This window comes from Peromyscus maniculatus, chromosome 1, assembly GCF_049852395.1.
Source record: "Peromyscus maniculatus bairdii isolate BWxNUB_F1_BW_parent chromosome 1, HU_Pman_BW_mat_3.1, whole genome shotgun sequence".
Lineage (NCBI taxonomy): Eukaryota > Metazoa > Chordata > Mammalia > Rodentia > Cricetidae > Peromyscus > Peromyscus maniculatus.
In genome coordinates this window covers 112,629,491-112,649,605 of record NC_134852.1, presented here as the reverse complement: position 1 = coordinate 112,649,605, position 20,115 = coordinate 112,629,491, and the positions used below count along the sequence as shown (strand labels likewise).

At 43.5% G+C, this 20,115-nt stretch overlaps 2 protein-coding genes across 2 annotated transcripts in view; both read left to right on the top strand.

Annotated features, from left to right (window-relative positions):
- Positions 1 to 1,136: 1,136 nt before the first annotated feature.
- Positions 1,137 to 8,109, top strand: LOC102912110 (T-cell ecto-ADP-ribosyltransferase 2-like). Its single transcript, XM_015989809.3, has 4 exons — positions 1,137 to 1,251; positions 4,847 to 4,915; positions 5,368 to 6,100; positions 7,714 to 8,109. Exons 2-4 carry the CDS (start codon positions 4,865 to 4,867, stop codon positions 7,776 to 7,778), a joined length of 849 nt encoding a protein of 282 aa, XP_015845295.1. The 5' UTR covers positions 1,137 to 1,251; positions 4,847 to 4,864; the 3' UTR covers positions 7,779 to 8,109.
- The window catches only part of LOC143270301 (T-cell ecto-ADP-ribosyltransferase 2-like), a 62,837-nt gene continuing 43,861 nt past the window's right edge, over positions 1,140 to 20,115 (top strand). Inside the window, 1 exon segment of the mRNA XM_076559747.1 lies at positions 1,140 to 1,251. The gene's annotated coding sequence lies outside the window, so the exon portion shown is untranslated.

The window sequence follows — 20,115 nt, the reverse complement described above, 5'->3', positions numbered from 1 at the left end:
CCTCTATCTAGCCCCCACCTCTCTCTCTCTCTCTCTCTCTCTCTCTCTCTCTCTCTCTCTCTCTCTCTCTCTCTCTCAAACATGCACACAAAACAAAACACAACATACACACATAGGACACATACACACACACACACACACACACACACACACACACACACACACACAGCAGTCCTGTGGGGAATAAATGAAATGTCCTGGCTCATTTTGGTACAGACAAAGGGATGCAGTTTGGTTGTTAGAGTGATTGCCAAGCAGCACCAGGTCCTGGGTTCTATTTTTGCACAAATAAATCTAGTTTTATGGAAAGAGTATCAGGAGTTCAGATTATCCTCAGCTACATAGCCATGAAGAGGCCAATCCGGGCTAATGGGACCTTATCTCAAAAAACAAAAACAAAACAAAAAACAAAAATGATGGAGAATAGAAAGGTATAGTATAGCAGATAATCCACAGATCCTGATAAATAAACTATTTATTTAGAAATTATATTGGGGAGGAAAATCTACTAACCAGAATAGGCCCTGGAAGGCTTATGTCCTGCCACACACTGCTTCTGCCACCTGAGTGAATCCACACCATGCAAAGCTACAATGGAGATATAGGACCAGACATATGTGCCCCTCAGCTTCAGCTAGGCCACAAGGCCACACCCTAGGTCCTGGTACTTCAAGGTCATAGGTCGAAGAGGTATTCACTACAGTATACTAACAAAGTACAACAAACCTAGCTTAAGTAGTTAATAAACTGCTGTGGGATGTTCTGTATGTCAAATTGCTCTGATTGGTCTCTAAATAAAACACTGATTGGCCTGCAGCAAGGCAGGAAGTACAGGCAGGACTAACAGAGAGGAGATAAGAAAGAACAGAAAGGTGGAAGGAGTCACTGCCAGCTGCCCCCAGGACAAACAGCATGTGAAGATGCTGGTAAGCCACAAGCCATGTGGCAAGGTATAGATTTATAGAAATGGATTAATTTAAGCTATAAGAACAGTTAGCAAGAAGCCTGCCACGGCCATACAGTTTGTGTTTACTTGGTTGGGTCTGAGCGGCTGTGGGACTGGTGGGTGACAAAGATTTATTCTGACTGTGGGCAAAGCAGGAAAACTCTAGCTATAAAAAACTCTCTGGCTTCCTGTCAAATCTAATCTGAAAGTGAAAGTATATTGTCAAGAGGATAAAAGGCGCACTGCCTTCTGCAACACTTGATTTTAGAAGAGACCAGAGACCCAGCCACCAAAGATCTGCTCAGGTACCTGACAACTCTGAACTCTGTCCTTGAAGGGGAAGACCTCTAAAATCGAGGGGACCCTGAGAAAATCTGAGGGTTGCAGTGGGTGTAGTAGTGTGTATGGGGAAGTTGATGACTCAAGGTTAAAGCCAGATGGTCAGTTCTGGGCAAGAAATAGCCCATGTAGGGTGATGGAGGCAGATATAGATAATGAAAGGACAGACATGAGGCTATAATATTTCTAGAGACTTAGAAATATAATGCAGGACCACACAATTTACCTCCCAGGTCCTGTAGGAAGCAATTGGCATCTGTGTTCATGGTCTCTTATGTATATAGACTTTTACCTTCGTGTACTTCCCCGGTTTTTGAAACAGAACAGGGATATGCTTAATTAATCCCATTTTCCTCCCAGATCCATGGAAATGTTAGGTTCTATCCTCTTCTTTGCTTTATTTGTCCATTTTAAATTTAAGAGTTTTAAAAGATGCGGTCTTACTGTGTGGCCCAGTCAAACTCAGACCGCAAGGTCCTCCTGCACAAGATCTCCTATGTGGTGGGAACATAGGCTTATTATTTTTTAATGTAGGACTTGGAGATTGAATGCAGCTATAAAGCAGGATGGAAGGAGAGTGGGAGAGAGTGAAGAAAGAGAGGTGGGGATGAAGGAAAATAGAGAGAGATGGCTTTTTTTTTTAAATCCAAGTAGCTACACAGATTCCCAGGGGGAATTTTAATTGGCAGGCACAAGTTCCAGGAGTTCATACTGGGGCTGAAGAGACTCAAGTTGTATATCTTCAGTCTGTGTGGGTTGTGAGGGGCATCTGTGCCAATAAGGCACAGCTAGGCTGTCCTTAGCTGTCCCACAAGGAAGTAGACACCAGTCCTGTGAAAGGCAAACATCTGGATCAACCACATGAGGAACTAGGGAGGGGAGGAGAGAATTGGAAGTTTACTCCAGGCTGGCTGAGCCAAGCCTCCTGAATGAGAAAGTCCTTCTGCTGACCCACTAACCCAACAGGATTGCTTTCTCTTGGTACCTGCATATGGAATTTGTCAGACTTCCTGACTTCAGAACAGAGCTTTGAAGCCTAAGTTTTAAGACAAGAAAAGGGGTGGCTCTAGCTGAGGCTGGAGGAAGAGCGAGAATGTGGAGATGTGTGCTGTGTAAAGAGGCTTCACTGTCCAGTTGGGTGTAGCTCAGTGAAAGGTGTTGGCTTGGCATGCACAACATTCTGGGTTCAGTCCTCAGCACCGATTAATTGGAATCTTATGCTAGGTAGTACTTCCCCCAAAAGTAAATTTTGAGCTGGAGAAATGGTGCAATGGTTAGAACAAGTACTTCCTCTTGCTGTGGGATCAGAGCTCAGTTCCATCACCCATGTCAGGCAGCCCACAAGTGCCTGTAACTCCAGCTACACACGGTCTGACACCTCTGACCTCAGAGCGTAAGCATCTGTACTCATGTGCACATACCGACCAACTCCAGGACATGCATGCATACACGTTACTAAAAAGAAGAAAAGGAAAGCTTTTTTAAAAAACAGATTATGTCAAAATTAACAAAGTAGCCAATTAGAAATACTAAGTGAATGAGTTTGAGCTGGAGTCCAGAAGTCTCTGTTGGTGACAAGTTTCCAGAGAACTTCTGATACAACCAAATTTCAGAAACCATTTTGAATAAGAAGCTAAATTCTAGGTGGCTCCAGGATGTACTCGAGGCCAAAAAATTCACCTGTGTTTCTATTTCTGGGCAGAGGTTAATTTTTTCTTTATTTGGGTCCTCAGAGTCCCATTACATCCTAAACTGGCCTGGGCCCCAGGATACCCTTGCCTCCAAATCCCAAGGGCTGGGATTATAGGTGTGTGCTGCCATAACTGGTTGTCTAGAAGGACTTTAAGAATTTAGGGAGGATATCTTATGTAGCTAACTATAGTTATTTTAGAATAATTAATAATTTTCAAAAGTTGAGGATGTACAGAATGTGGGACCCTTCACTGCAGTGCTGAACTCCTAGGTCTGTTCTTTCTACAGTGCCTCCTAAAGGCTCAGGGCAGGAGAAGCCAAGCTGTGGAGGAGCTGGGAGTCCCAGCCTTCCCAAGAGCAACTGGTCAGCCACAGCATGCAGCTCCAGTCTGCCATTCTCAAGGTGTGGGGAGAGGATTATCTTGAACAGACTAGGTCAAAATTCTGTGGAGAGTAACACAACAGGCTTAGATAAGTGTGGGGAGACTTTTCATGATTTGCCAAAAGCCATAGGCAGGAATGAAGGAATGGTTCCACAATAACAGGGTGACCTTCTTTCTCATTGCTTGAACAGACATTCACTGTATACTTAAATCTCCAACCTTCAAAGAGTAGTGAAAATCTTACATTTTCATAAGACATAATTAGTAATAAGGTTGGTTATGTTAGTCTGCTTCTTTCCTTTTTATTTTTCTCTTCTTTTTTGTCTGTACATGCACATGTGTGGGCATATGCACTTGTGTGGAAACATGCATGTATGAGGGTACACGCATGTGCAAGTCAGAGGACAATCACTGGTGTCATTAGGCACTGTACACAATTTTCATAAAGACAGGGTCTTTCACAGGCCTGAGACTCACCAAGCAGACTGGTCTGGCTGTCCAGTGAGTCTTGAGAATCTCAGGGACCCTTCTCTCTTGACCTCGTGGTGCTGGAATACAAGTGCATGTCATCATACTTACTTTTCCCCGTGGATTCTTGGGATGAAACTCAGGTCTATTTTTGCCCTTCAAGTCCTTTACACCCTAATCTTTCTCCTCTGTTTGTGTTTATTACTATCACAAAATGCTTGATGATGGAAAGTTTATAAAGCAAAGGTGCTTACTCTGTTCACAGTCTAATAGCTGGAAAGTCTAAATATGAACGTGCTAAATGTTTAGGGATTTCCTAGAAGAATGACAATATTCTCTATCACACTATCAGAGAATCCATTGCCATGTGCAGAAGGGAACACATGGCAAGAGAGGAAGCCAGAGAGGTTCTGGGGCAAGACTTGCTCTTGCAGGAACTGTGTAGGATCCCACAAGACTGAATGATCTCTTCTAAGGGTGATGTCCTCCAGGACTTGGTCACTTCCCAGTAGACATCACCTCTTAAAGGTTTCCCCATCTTCATATGGCCACACTGGGGATTTTTGTAGGACAAACATATCCAAATGATAGAACATAGAAAATACTGAGAGCAATAAAAGACATTGAAAAGTAACTAGCTGAGTGTGGGCCACAAGTTAATCTAATATGGAGAATACAAGTATGTGTGTGAGTAAAACATCAGGGCCTAAGACAGATCTGCTAAAATATGGCCTCTTTTTCCCTGGCAGTCTACACGCTACATACCTCTGTGTGTTACCAGGATTGATTGATTGTAGCTCCTTACAAGGGAGAGAGGATATTAGTTGCCTCATCTGTGGTAAGGGATCTAAGAAGAGCTGTTCACAGAGTGTTGGTAAGCCTTTGTGGGAGCAGTGTGAGCAGGAGCCTGGACTCCAGATGTGAAATAAAGATTAAGTCAATGACCCAGAGCTGATCCATCAACAGACTGTTATAATACTGTGTGTACCCTCTTTCATTGTCTTGTATTTCCTTGCAGCTGTGTTTGAACTTGAAGATGACACCAAAAGTTCATGGGATCCTCCTGACTTGGTTGTTAACCCAGCAAGTAAGATTCTCAACCCATGGTCTCAACAGATTCCTGCTTTCCCCTGCCTACATCTTTGTGATAATACAATTTCCAGGGTTGAGTATAGTAGAGCCATGAATCTTGAAGTAGTAGTGTACATATAATATCAGTAGGGGGAAGGTTGTGTGATTATGAACAATGTACACTGGCATATGAATGTTAAAATGTCATGATAGTCCTGTTATTTTGTATGCTGATTAAAAATTTGATTGAATAAAGGAGAAAACTGTAGTATCCATAAACACAAAGAATCAGACACCTCAGCCTTGCCTTTCTTCACCCCGTATAACCTAATGAGATTGTGTCCATACGTGTTCACGTGTGAGGATGTAATATGTGACATCTCATGCTGTCGGCTCCAGACAGCACCCAGCATATTTTAGTAACTTAGCAAACTTGGTGAGTAAATAGAACCCACTTCTCTCTTTCAGGTGACAGGCCTGACTGAGCCTTCCGACCTGGACATGGCTCCCAATGCATTTGATGATCAGTATGAGGGCTGTGTTGAAGACATGGAGAGAAAAGCACCCCAGCTGTTACAAGAAGAGTTCAACATGAATAAGCAATTTAAATGTTTGTGGAAAGAGGCAGAGGAAGAATGGAAAAAGAAAAAAAAGACAGTGAAGTATCCCAAAGGTTTCCATGACTTCCACGGAACAGCTGTAGTGGCTTACACTGCGGGTACCCTCAACAATTTTCACACATCTATTAGAGAATTCAAGAAAAATCCTGGTAACTTTCATTACAAGGCCTTCCATTTCTACTTAACAAGAGCCCTTCAGCTTCTGAGAAACCAAAACCGTAGTTGTTACTCAGTTTACAGAGGCAGCAAGAACAAGTTTCATTACAGTGGGAAGGGCTCTGTGCGGTTTGGGCATTTCGGTTCCTCAGCTTTTGACCCAACAATTGCTCTTAATGTCTTTGGTGGTGCTACTGGGACACTGTTTACCATCAAAACCTGCTTGGGGGTTAATATAAGTGATTTTTCCTACGACCGTAAACAAACGGAGGTGTTAATTCCAATTTATGAAGTATATGAGAGTGTCACCGTAAAAGCAAGGAGAAAGGGGAATGACGAAATTTTTCTGGACTCCCCCAAAAGAAAGAGCAACTTCAATTGCTTCTATAGCAGTTCTACCAACCAGAGTCATTTCAGCAGCTCAGGTGAGTCTGGGTCTGTGTTAGAGGTGGAGCTGGTGGGGACATCATGAAATGGAGGAGGGGGTGCTCCCTACCAGAAGACACCTGGTAGACCATGCACATGGCAAAGATGCCTAGAATGATGAGGGGTAGCATTGGTAAAGCCAAGGAGCACACACCTCAGTGCAGGTGTATAAGAAATGACTGAACATAGTGAGGGACTTCAGGAAAATGCTATTACCAGGCCCAGCCCTATAAAGAGTGAGAAGTTCCATCAGGGGTTATTTATCCTTTCAAACCAAATCTTCCATGTGTTTGGAGTTCTCTGTGGCTGTATACCCATCATTCCTTGTGGCCTGGGTTCTCTCTTCATCATTTCACCACATGTCTCATTCTATGCAAGCAAAGACATCATCAATTTTAGTTTGGTGAATACCTTTCAAGACAAGGTGGTTATGTTTCAAGTATCACTTATTATAGTAATCCTTCCATAATACTTTCAGAAAAAATTACTGTATCATGCTCTCTGTCATAGGTTTGGAATCAGACTACATGGCAATCTGGTTCAAGCATTGCTAGCTCTATGACTCTTGTCAAGTTATCAGATATCCATGCATCTGTTTCCTCATTTGAATGATATAGACACAAATGATAAATATTCTAGCAGTATTAGTTGAGAATTAAGAGAGAGACATTCAAGACATATGACTTGGAATATAGATATCATTGCAAATATGATTTTATTTTAACATATGAAGAACCATGTACACATCTCCTATATCTGATCTGAACTCATAATGGTGTGGGTCTCGACATTCACAGGAAAATCACTTGCTCACACTCTGGAGACCTTGTCTCCTGTTCCTATCACCACTCAGGATCTGCACAGTGTCTGAATTATTTAATTACAACCAGGCCCCACTAAATGTTATCCTAGGAATTTCAGTTTGACTGAGAGGCCAGGGAGAACCTGAAATGAGCTACAGTTAAACTACTGAGTACAGAGCATTCTTAGATCTAATTAGCTCTAACACTTTGTGTTTCTTTGGAGTAGGAAGTAGAACTACAGAAGTGATCACAGGGGCTTCATGCATTTGCATAGAGAAATTTGGAATTTATATCAAGCCCAAGGAAACCATGACCCCTACCCAGATCCATAATTCAGTCAGAAAGATGCTGCCATTCTGGGGCAAATGGTTGATGCCTAGTGCAGGAAGGCTGAGAGCCACTGGTAGGTTCTAGTTCACACCAGCTGGCATAGAAGGAATACACATTGCTGCAACAATGGACTTTCAGAAGGTTCAGACCCAGAAACCTCTTCTTGGGTGAAGAAGGAAAATCATGTTGGGCTCCCTAGACAGCTAGGAGGACTCTGGATAGGAAAAGCTTTTATCCCCAGTCAGTGTCTTAGAGCACAGGACCCTGGAAGTGGTGGGGATCCATCAGTTTGCTCACCTCCTGGTACTTGAGTCCTTTAGGAATCCTGAGGAAGCCAGAAGAGTCTAGCCAGGCATGCTGGCCCCCTTGAGTCTACTCTCTTGGGTTTTGAGCTGAGTCCAAAGTACTGAATGTTTAGGGGAGTGATCCCTGTCTTGAGATTTCTCAAATTAAACCTTCCTTTCTTCTCCCATCTACAGCAACCCTGCTGCTTGTGATGCTACCTGGTCTCCTGGTGCAGCTGCTGCCTCTTGCTGAGCTGTAGCCCTCTCCTGCCTTCAGTTCATGCGTCTGAGTGTTGAAGGGAGGCCCAGGGGCAAGAACTTGGTGGTTCTCTGAGGTCTGAGGTAGAATGAAGGGTGCGATCATTTTGGGGTATATCTACTTTAGCATTCACGACTTCCATAGACACCCAAGGACCTGCTGGGTCTGTGGGTGAAATTTTATGCTCTGACTACAACTTTACTACCCTTTGACACTTTGCTATGATTGAGAAGCAGTGTTTGTCTGCATGATCAGCAGTAACAGTTTTAATGCATGTATTATGTGATGAATGTTACAATCTAGGAAATAAACCATTTATAATCACACTTTGATTTCTGTGACTAGGTATTTCTTTCTTTCTTTTTTTTTTTTTTTTTGAGACAGGGTTTCTCTGTGTAGCTTTGCGCCTTTCCTGGTACTTACTTGGTAGCCCAGGCTGGCCTCAAACTCACAGAGATCCGCCTGGCTCTGCCTCCCGAGTGCTGTGATTAAAGGCGTGCACCACCACCACCCAGCGTGACTAGGTATTTCTATAGGTTGAATTATTTGTTGGACGGTTAGCTATCATCTCCTGACTCAGCCTTCCTGTTCCCAGAATTCTCCTTGTCTGTTTATCCCGCCTGTACTTCCTGCCTGGTTAGTGGCCAATCAACTTTTTGTTTATCAACCAATCAGAGCAACACGTTCGTAGCATACAGAACATCTCACAGCACCTCCTTTTTCTGTCTAATCAAAAAGGAAGGGCTTAACTTTAACATAGTAAAATTACATATAATAAACAGTTATCAAGCAAGAATTACAGTTACAATATCTAGTCTATTGTATTTTTTAAAATTAAAAAAATATTTTGTCTACCCTATGTTTGTGAGTCAAAATTTTCTATCTAACTTATCTCTTATTATAACCAGGGAAAACCATAACTATAATTATCTAGTCTTCAACTACATCAAAGACCTCAGAAGGATATGATATTACCTGAGTAACAAGAAGTGTATTTTAAGCAACTTCCAAGAATCTAGAGTGACAGAGATAGCTGGCTGCCTAGACAGTCACCCAAAGTTCTTCTGCATTGTTGGGGCATCCATTTTCAGCTCATAGGCCTAGAGTCTCTCATTCACTTCTCTCTATGTCCTGTAGAATGTCTGACTCTTTCTTCTGTAAAGCAGGAACCTGAAGGACCATTTTGCCTTGCACAGTTCAGTGGTCATCTTCCCTGGGTCCTGCATATCTGGTTGATACAATGTGTTGTCAAGCAGTCCAGGCAAGAACAGTTTCTTGCTCAAATGGCTATTTTTGCCAAGAAGAAGAAAAACTCCATATAGAGTGTCTTTGACACCCATCTTTATTTTGAAGTAAATCGGTGCTGCCAGGATCAGACGTGTCTCACTGTCCAGAAAGTCTACAGTTTTAAAACATTTTAAATGCCATATTATATAGGTCTTTGAAATGTTTGAAAAGTACCTACCTAATTGAAATATATCTATGTATATCAAGAAAACTTAACATGAATATAAGTTTGACTATCATAGGAGACTAATTATTAATCTGCATTTCTTAATTATCCATTACAATTTAAATGAGTTACATAAATATAATACTTCAAATGAGTAGAAATATACATACAGTGTAACAAAATTAACTTTAAGTTTGTATCAATAAACTAAAATTCATAGCAATATAAAACATTTTTAAAGAAGTTGTTGCTCTTTATAAGTAGGTTCATTAATCTGCTCTTTTATCTTATCACATCTACATTCTACATTTCTATACCATATCCCCCTTTCTTCTTTTAGAAAGAGATTGACTATGACCAACAACAATTTGTAACCAACAAGCTAAACAAAGACAAATATCCACAATCCATTTTTTGGGGAATGTGGGTGTAGTTTTCTAGGCTATTTCCTGCTGATAGTGGGTGCTGTAGTCTTATGGGGATCCTGAGAAAATTTGAGATAATGGTCAAGTTCTGGGAAGACCAACTGTAACCTTTATTGATAAGTACCATCTGTTAAGGTTCATGAGGTCATGCTTGATCAAATCTGTTCCATCTTAAACTGGAACAAATTCATATTCCCTTGGTTTCTGTGAAAATAAAAGCAGAGCTTCCTTTCCAAAGGAACATATCCTTAGATCCAAATTTTGAAGTCAAAATACCTCTAAAATATATATATATATATATATATTGGTTTAACTGAGCAGCCTTTACAATCAAATGTCTTTCTGCAGTTAAAAATATCAAAGACAACCCAATCCAGATTCTCTATGTAATATCCATCTTTATGTGACTTATTTTTTATACTACCTTTACTGTTTCTTTAAAGACTTTATTTTTAAAAACTGTCTCTTTATATAACTATATATTCTATATTCATTCTTTTCTCTCTTCCAAGCTGATATACAGTTTTACACACACTGTAAACAATTTGAAATTTTGTTCCATCTGAATCTGTCTTATTGTGAATCTATTGCTTTAAACTGCAGCATTACTGGTCTGAAATGGCAGCTTTGGCTGCTAACTCTGCCCATCTCAGCTTCCCAACTTGGTGGAACTACATTTACCACCAGCTCTGGGAACCAGGCTGTCCACTGACTCTGGGAGGCAGTGGGTCTATGCTTCCATCCAGCAGTGTGTAGCCCAGAAAACGTTTCTTTCTTTCTCTCTTTCTCTCTTTCTTTCTCTCTTTCTTTCTCTCTTTCTCTCTTTCTCTCTTTCTCTCTTTCTTTCTTTGTTTCTTTCTCTCTCTCTCTCTCTCTCTCTCTCTCTCTCTCTCTCTCTCTCTCTCTCTCTCTTTCGGTTTGAATTAGCAAAGACTAAATCTACCATGCAGTTAATGTGCGGCTTGCAGAAACCTCAGTGTAACTCAGCAGGAATGTGCCATGCTGCAGGTCAAGCCCACATACTGTGAGCCCGCCATGGAGTACCTCAAGCCTGCATGTTGTAGTGTCTCACCACCTGCATGAGAAATGAAGCAGGAGCCTGTTTTTGGCTCTGTTTAGAATTGCCCATTAAATATTCTCAGGTTTCAGGTGGAAACTCGAGCCATTGGGCACCATTTGTAGCTGAAGTTTTCTCCTGTCCTGTCCAGCCCCACAGACCCCATAGCCACTTACAAAATAATCGCTCAGAAGCTTATATTAATTAAAACTGCTTGGCCATTAGCTCAGGCCTACCACTGACTAGCTCTTACATTTAAACTCAGCCCATTCCTGTTAATTTATATGTTGCCACATTTTCTGTGGCTTTACCTGTCTGCCAATACATGTTGCTATATGGACAGTGGGCTGGCATCTCCTGACTCAAACTTCCTAGAATTCTTCTTGTTTGTTTACTCTGCTTATACTTCCTGCCTGGCTAGTGGCCAATCAGCTTTTTATTTATCAAGCAATCAGAGTAACACTTTCACAGCATACAGAACATCCCACAGCAGGCATGAGGTCTGATGCTCACATTGGTACAATTGAGAACGTTCATGTTGTACATTTCTCACAGATGCTCCTGCAGGACAAATTGGGTGGGCCATAAATGTTAAGGGCTGACCTAGATAAAGTCCACTCTCTACTCTACCCCATCAGAAATACATCCAACTACTGAGCTCTGTCAGCCTATTTCAATAACTCTGATTATCTTTCAGGGCATGGATAAGCACATTAATTTTTAAAACTTTATATAACTATATTGCCTGATGTGTGTGTGTTCATGCCTTGAAATGTGTTCAGGGATCAGAGGGCAACTCTGTGGCATAGGCTCTTGCCTTCCACCTTATGCAGGTTCCAGGGGTCAGGTTGTCTGCTTCACTCGTTAAGAATTTCTGAGCCATCTCAGCAAGTGAGACAGGCCCATTTTGAGGCATGATGAATGGGTCAGGAAGTCTATATCCTGTACTTACCCTGAGTGGGTTTAGCCCAAGTGTATAAAGCTTCCCTAACTTTCCATGTTATGGAGTAAGAGACTCCTGGGAAAAGACCACAGACTCAATTCAGATTATAATTATAATCAGCTAAATGTGTTTTAGCTGCTAGCAAAACAACAGTCTCTGAGCAAAACCAGACACTGTTGAGCCAAGAGGGATGGGAATGAGGGAAGGATTTTTAAATGTGAAAACTACAAGAAGACTTGAGTATCTACACAAGCAACCAAGACCTGTTTTGATCTGTCAAGATTAGGTTGTCAAGGGGACCTAAGAATAGTCCTTGAGTGTCTGCATAAGCAGGTTACAGAAGCCAAAATGGCAGCTAGTTATATCATATTGAAGGAGGTAGTCATAGCTGTGGATTTCTGGGTTAGTGGGGTGCTCACTGAGTTGAGATTACTAGGATGTTATTTTCCAGTTACTGGAGACAGAGTCAAATTTTTATTAGGTATCAGGATGGATGCCTTACAGGAAATGGAGATTCTTTAGCCATTACACCATTTTCCATTGGCATCAAATCATTGATAGTTAATAGTAAAACCTTTAGGGATAAATTGGAAACTTTGTTGTGTATAGAGACCTCAATGCTGTGGGCTGGTTAATAGCATATAGAGCACATGTAAAAAAACAAGCAAACAAACAAAAAACCTCTAACAAGACTCATTGAGTCCAGTTTTGAGTGTAGAGACCTCCTACCTTTGCTTTGCTTTGGGTCTGTAAACTCTCTATAGGGAGGGATTTACCCCTTATGGTATTAATGTTTGTATGATCTCCACCACTGCTTCCACAGCTCAGAGACCAGCGGTTGGTAGAATGCTTTAAAACCATTCCTTTCTCAAGTCACTCCAGGCCCTCCAGGCACTCCAGTCCTCCAAAGAGGCTACTCACTGAACTGGCAGAGAGATCCAACCAACCTCCTATTTTACCAGCTGTTTCTGCTTTGGATCTGGTAATACTGTCTGGGTTGATGTAGCAGCCAAAGGGGCACTGGAACCAACTTGGCAAAAACCCTAGATGGTGATTCTCTCCACTCTTATGATGGTGAAGGTAGCTGCCATCACACCATGGATCCAAAACATCCATGTCAAGAAAGTGGAAGCAACATATGCTCCTGCCTAATGGACTGTCTCCCACACTATGGGCCCATTACAATTAATGTTTCATTGGGATGCAAGCCCTTCCACTCCATGCCCCTCTACCTCCTCCTGAGTCTCATGTTTGGTATGAATACAGGATCATGTTCCAACCCCCACTGCCCTCAGACTTGGACCTGGTAACTGAGAAACACTGATACAGGGCAGGTGATAGCTGATGTGGCTACAGACCACATTCTATATTCCATCTTGAACTTTGCTCACTGATACTCATGTTAAGTGTCTTGTTTAACTGGAAACAGAAAGAGCAATTTATCTTTTGAGATAAATTCCCAGCTCTTTCTGTTTCCAGTTCACAAGCTATGGATGCCCTAAGGCTGAGCCCCCAACTGCCTTTGCAGAAACGGGTTGTCAAACACAGGCTTCCTAGAAACACATGGATGAATACATAGAAAGGAAGTCCCCTCCCTATCAACACACCATAGGAAAATGCAATTCAGTGGCCATAAAATTAAAGGTCTGAAAATTCCATAAAAAGAGTCTGTCCTTGGGAAACTGGGAAAACCTGAGGAGTCAGAGTCCATGCTACAGGAAGGGACCCTGGGGATAGAGTTAATCATTCCCAGCCTGAAATCAGCCAGGATTGTTGGTTATGCATTGACACCCACCTCCCTACTTCACAGGGATAGAAACTAACCAGACTCAGCCAAAACTCACTGTGACTGGGGACATCATAAATTAACTTGTCAATTACCAAAACCTTTAACCAAAGCAATTCCCCTTGTTCTGATGCCCGCTGTTCTGCCTTGTGGCTTAACTCATCTGGACAACAGCAATATCACCGAGCCCCTGAGACTACTAGGTTGGCATGTACTAATGGCGTGACTTAATGTGCTCTTCTGATGCTTTATGTAATGGAAAAAATAAACAATACATGTTAATGTGAAGCCTGAACTACAGGAAAAAATAAATAAAAGAGCTGGACCTGTCCTCCGCCCACTCCTGGTCAGAGCAGGGATAGCTAGCTCCACAGCCACAGACGTCACATCAGCCTCTGTCATGGGAGATAAAACGTTAGGAAACTAAGAAGACAGTCTGATCAGAAGAGGTATTGTCAGTTTCCATTTCTAAATTAGAACAACAGTCAGACTTTCTTGCGGAAGTGCTGCTACAAAGTCAGAGGCTTAGACTTACTTCTGAGATGAGGGGACTAAATGTGGCTTTGGGAGAAACCTGTTGTTTCTATGCTGGTTGATCAGGAGTAATTAGAAAAAAAATGTCATGGCTGGGGAAGATGAGAGAGAGAGAGAGAGAGAGAGAGAGAGAGAGAGAGAGAGAGAGAGAGGGAGGGAGGGAGGGAGGGAGGGAGGGAGGGAGGGAGGGAGGAGAGAGAGAGAGAGAGAGAGAGAGAGAGAGAGAGAGAGAGAGAGAGAGAGAGAGAGAGAGATTAGTTAATTGGTGCTGGTCTCTGTTCTCTTGGTCCCCCTGGCTAACTACTCTGCTGCCAGCACTGACTGGCACTTAAATCCCATTCTGAATTAATGGAGGGGTTCTCCATCTTAAACTATAGAGCACTGTAAGTCCGTTATTTGACTTCTTCACTAAGACTAGTGGGGAATGTAATAAGGCCCCGGACCTTAGTAGGCCCCCAGACCTAGCACGACTGACTCCATGATGCAAGTACCATTCATCACCACCTGCCAAAATGAAAACAAAGACCTAATCTATCCAAGTCCAAGGTTCTGGGAAAGTCTAAATGTATAACCTTGCTTTCTGTAGTTCTCTTTCTGGCTAACTGTTCTTATTAACTGAAGTATGTCAATCCAGAATATGGTGTTGGTGCTTAAAAGCTCATCCTGAAAAAGAATTAGGACTAAACACCCAGTGTAGTCATCAAACTCCTAATAAAGACTTTCTGTTGGCTTAAACCATGTCTGAGCAGTATTCTCTGGCGGGTACCCCACAGCACCACAGCCCTTTTTTGCATCTTTGACTCTAAATCCAGAACCAAGTGGACAAAGCTGCGGAGTTCTGCTGACTGATGGGGCTGGAACTTGCCCCTTGTTCAAATACCTTTTCACCAGCTTTCCAGTTTGGGTGGTTTCCTTCACTGCTTAAGCTTTTTTAAAATTCCTTTTTCATAAGTTGGAAGCTTAGCTGGGAGGGGTCTTGCCCCGAGGTCACAATTCCCTTTATTCCATTTAGCATCAGGCTTTTCTTTAAAATTTTATCTCCTTGAGCAACTAGACTTAGCTCTAATACAGTTCCTGGTGCTCTTTTTCTCCCCAAACTACATTTTGTATTTTTCCTTGCTCAGCTTGCTCCTTTTCGTTATAGATCTGCGTAAGAGTGACCACTAGTAACCGCAGGACACAGTCAGTACAAGGCTGTCTTGACATTTCCTCAGCCAATGCCATTAAACTCTAGAACTCTACCATTCAGCCGCAGGCAGTTTTTTGGACATGGGCAGAAAGCAGCCACATTCTTTGTAAAACTATGAAAACAATGGCCTCTAGTCCACTGAGTAATATTCGTGTCCTCTGAAACCTCTTGAGCTGGGGTTCCCCAGGTTAAAATCACTCTCAGCACCACAGTCTTCCATACTTCCACTAGTATGGCCAATTGAACCCCAATTAAAGTTTCAACTAATCCAAACTCCCAATGTTCACATTCTTCCAACATACAACATGGCTGAGTCTATAACCTTGCTCCCTGGTACCAACTTCTGTCTTAGTCACTGTTCTGTTGCTGTGAAGAGAAGCCATGACCACAACAACTCTTACAAAATAAACTCAATTGGGCCTTGCTTACAGTTTCAGAGATTTAGTCCATTATCACCATGGTGGGAAGCGTGGTGGCATGCAGACAGACATGGTCCTGGTGAAGTAACTGACAGATCTACATTGAGATCCATGGGCAGCAGTAAGAGAAAGTCTCTGGGCTTGGCTGGGCTTCTTGTAATTTTGAAGCCCAGTGTCACTCTTCCCCAAATGGGCATCATCTAGTAATTCTTTCAAATCGTTCCACAAGGTTCTGGGTGTTGGTTGCCATTATGGTGAACACGTGTGTGGAGGGCTATGGAAAGGTGAGGAAGGCAGAGAGGTTCATGTGCTGTGGAGAGAGATGGATCTGGGAAGGAGGTGGTGGGGAATAAGCTGATGTGAGAGGCCTGCTTCCCATCTGGGGTCATGGTGATATTCAGTCCACAGCTGTGGCCAAGAGCCATGTCTTGGTCAATAGCTTTGCCACAAATGTGGTCTGTGCTTATGTCCATGGCTCTTGTTACCACTGATGACCATGAGGATGCCAGGGGTTTGACCTGCCACTTGTGGCCAAGTTGGTGCCTGTCGGCCATGCCACTGCAGAGCCATCTTGATTTGAGTAGCCTGGGCTGCCACCGGAGGCCATGGAGACATCCAGGCTTGAGCTGCAGCCAAGAGCCATGTCTGGGTCTGTGGTCCTACTACAGCCAGGGTCTGTGTTGATATCCAAGGCTTTTGTTGCCATGGAGAATGGGATGAATGCCTGGCATCTGGGCCCCCATGTGGAGCTGTGTTGGCCACCCTGAAGCCAGGGTGATGCCAATCTGGTTGGCCTGTGCTGCAACCTGGGCCATGGTGGTATCTCACCTGGGCTGCTACTGGGGCCCATGTCTGGGTCTATGACCCTACTACAGCCAGGGTCTGTGTTGAGGTCTGTGGCTTCCATTGCCATCAGGGTCCACGCAACTTCTGAGTCTCTACCACTACCTGTGACCATGTTGGAGTATCAGAACCACGATGCTGCTGGACCCATGCCATTCTGAGAGGCCTATGCTGCCACCCAGGGCCATAATGATCATCTGAGTCCATTCTACTACAGATGGCCATGTGTGTATCGGTGGTCCTGCTGCAGCTGGGGTCTGTGTTGATATCCATTGCCTGTGATACCACAGGGATCCATGGGAGCCATGTGTTGAACCATGTGGTGAAGCACAAGTGTCTTGCTTTCCTGGCCCCACCCCTCACTGGAGAGCTGACCCTCCCCTCACTGGAGAGCTGACCCTCCCCTCACTGGAGAGCTGACCCTCCCCTCACTGGAGAGCTGACCCTCCCCTCACTGGAGAGCTGACCCTCCCCTCACTGGAGAGCTGACCCTCCCCTCACTGGAGAGCTGACCCTCCCCTCACTGGAGAGCTGACCCTCCCCTCACTGGAGAGCTGACCCTCCCCTTACTGGAGACCTGACCCTCCCCTCACTGGAGACCTGACCCTCTCCTCACTGGAGACCTGACCCTCCCCTCACTGGAGACCTGACCCTATCTTTGCTGGCCCTGGGATAACAGACCCTGATGACCCTGGCATGTGAAAGATAGCTCTGCCTCTAATAGGAGATCTTGCCCTGCATACTTGGGAATGATGGCCCCACCCTTCACCAATGGCATGGGAGAGCTGGTCCCACCCCTCACCTGAGGGGAGAGGTCTTAGCAGCCCAAACTGACCAACTCAGCAGCCATCCAGATACACATCCAGGGATTTGAGCTGGGACAACCCAACATCTGTCATCTGCTGAAGTTCATGAAGTGACTATGGACGCAAATTCTACAAGACTTGGGGCAATAGCGGAATGTCCAGGGAGTTTCCCTGGAGATCCAGTGTGATGGTGCGCCAGGGGCCAGAGGCCTTGAATCTGACCAACAACACATTACACAATGAACATTTGCAAGGAAAGCTGTTGGGACAAAAGAGTATGCGTCGTGATACACAGCAGCTCCCAATGCCAGTAGATGAAGAGGCGATGGAGAGGCAAAAACGGAGGAGCAAAGTGTTTTTGTTTTATTTTGTTTCATTTTGTTTGCTTGCTTTTTTTTTTTTGGTTAGTTTGTTAATTGAAATTGATATTTTTATTTTTTAATATTTTATTTATTTATTTATTTAGTATTTTTCTTCCTTTAAAAATCTTAATCTTATAATTATTAATTCTTTTTGAGTTTTCCTTTCACGGGGACACTACAAGAGTGAGGGGCCCATGTGGAAGGACTGGAGGATGGGTGGGGTTGGGGTGCATGATGTGAAATTCCCAAAGAATCAATTTTAAAAAAATTGGTCAACTCTCTTCATCTTTACCTAATTCCCATAAAGACCCCAGGCAATTTGGGGTGGTTTTGTTTGTTTACAGGGTCTCACTATGTAGACCTGGCTGGTCTCAAATTCAGAGATTCTTCTGTTTCAGCCTCTCAAGTGCTGGGATTAAAGATGTGAGCCATAGGGGGCTGGAGAGATGGCTCAGGGCTCAGGGGTTAAAAGCACTGGCTGTTCTTCCAGAGGACCCAGGTTTAATTCCCAGACCCCCACATGGCAGCTCACAACTGTCTGTAAATCCAGTTCCAGGGGATTTGACACCCTCAAATCCACACATGAGAGAGAGAGAGAGAGAGAGAGAGAGAGAGAGAGAGACAGACAGACAGACAGACAGACACAGAGACACAGAGACACAGAGACACACAGAGAGAGACAGAGACAGAGAGGTGAGTCACAACAGGCTTTTTAGGTAATTTGTAAAAGGCAAAGAACAACTAACTTCTGCTTTCTGCAGCAGTATCTCTCTCTCTCTCTCTCTCTCTCTCTCTCTCTCTCTCTCTCTCTCTCACACACACACACACACACACACACACACACACACACACCAGTCCTGTGAGGAACAACAGAAAGGTCCTGCCTCATTTTGGTACAGACAAAGTACAAGATGCAGGATGGGGATGCAGTTTGGTTGGTAGAGTGTTTGCCAAGCAGCACCAGGTCCTGGGTTCTATTTTTGCACCAATAAATCTAGTTTTGTGGAAAGAGAGTCAGGAGTTCAGGGTATCCTCACCTACATAGCCAGGAAGAGGCCAATCTGGGCTAAGGGGTCCTTGTCTTGAACAAAGGCAAAAATGAAAAACTCAAAACAATAAATATGGAAAATAGTAACAAATTACAACTTACCTAATTTCATAAACCATCTGACTGCCCTTTGAAATCTAACCTGAAACTGAAAGTGCATTGTTCACAAGATAACAAGGCCACAGCACTGCCTTCTGCAACACTTGCTTTTAGTAGAGGCCAGAGACCCAGCCACCAAAGATCTGCTCGGGTACCTGACAACTCTGAACTCTGTCCTCTGAAGGGGAAGGCCTCTAAAGTTGAGGGAACCCTGAGAACAATCTGAGGACTGCAGTGGGTGTAGCAGTGTGTGTGTGTGTGTGTGTGTGTGTGTGTGTGTGTGTGTGTGTGTGTGTGTGTGTGTGTATGTGTGTGTGTGTTGGGGAGGGGGTCTATGACTCAAAGATTAGCTCCAGAAGGTCAGCTCTGGGTAAGAAATAGCCCATGTAGGGAGATGGGTTCAGATAAAGGAAGGATAGATGAGGCTATCAGTCTTTTTAGAAACTTAAAAATAAAATGAATTTACCCCTCAGGTCCTTAGGAAGCAACTGGCACCATGTACATAGACTTTTATGTGAACAGACTTTTTCCTTCATGTATTTCTTGGGTTTTTAGGACAGAACAGGGATATGTATAATTAATCCCATTTTTCCTCCCTGCTCCATGCAAACAATAGCTTCTATCCTCTTCTTTGCTTTATATATCCATTTTTAATTACAGAGTTTTAGATGCCTGCTTTGTGGCCCAGTCTAACTCAGACCTCAAGGTCCTCCTGCACCAGATCTCCTGCATGTTGGGAACATAGGCTTGTTTTTTTTTTTTTTTTTTTTAAAAATGTAAGATCTTGGAAATTGAGTGCAGATATATAAAGCAGTAGTGATGGAGAGTGTGGGAGGCAGTGAGAAAAGAGGAGATGAGGATGAAGAAAAAGAGAGAGAGAGATGGATATTTTATTGAGATCCAAATAGTTACACAGATTCCCAGGGGGTATTTTAATTGGCAGGGACAAGTTCCAGGAGTTCATACTGGGGTTGAAGAGACTCAAGTTGCGTATCTTCAGTCTGTGTGGGTTGTGAGGGGCATCTGTGCCAATAAGGCACAGCTAGGCTGTCCTTAGCTGTCCCACAGGGAAGTAGACACCAGTCTGGTGAAAGGCAAACATCTGGATCAACCACATGAGGAACTAGGGCGGGGAGGTGAGAATTGGAATCTTACTCCAGGCTGGCTGAGCCCTGCTTTCTGAATGAGAAAGTCCCTCTGCTGACCTACCAACCCCACAAGATCGCTTTCTCTTGGCACTTCCATATGGAATTTCATAAACTTATTGCCTTCAAAACAGAGCTCTGGAACTTATGTTTTAAGACACGAAAGGGGGTGGTTCTAGCTGAGGCTGGAGATAGAGCCAGAAAGTGTAGATGTGTGTTGTGTAAAGAG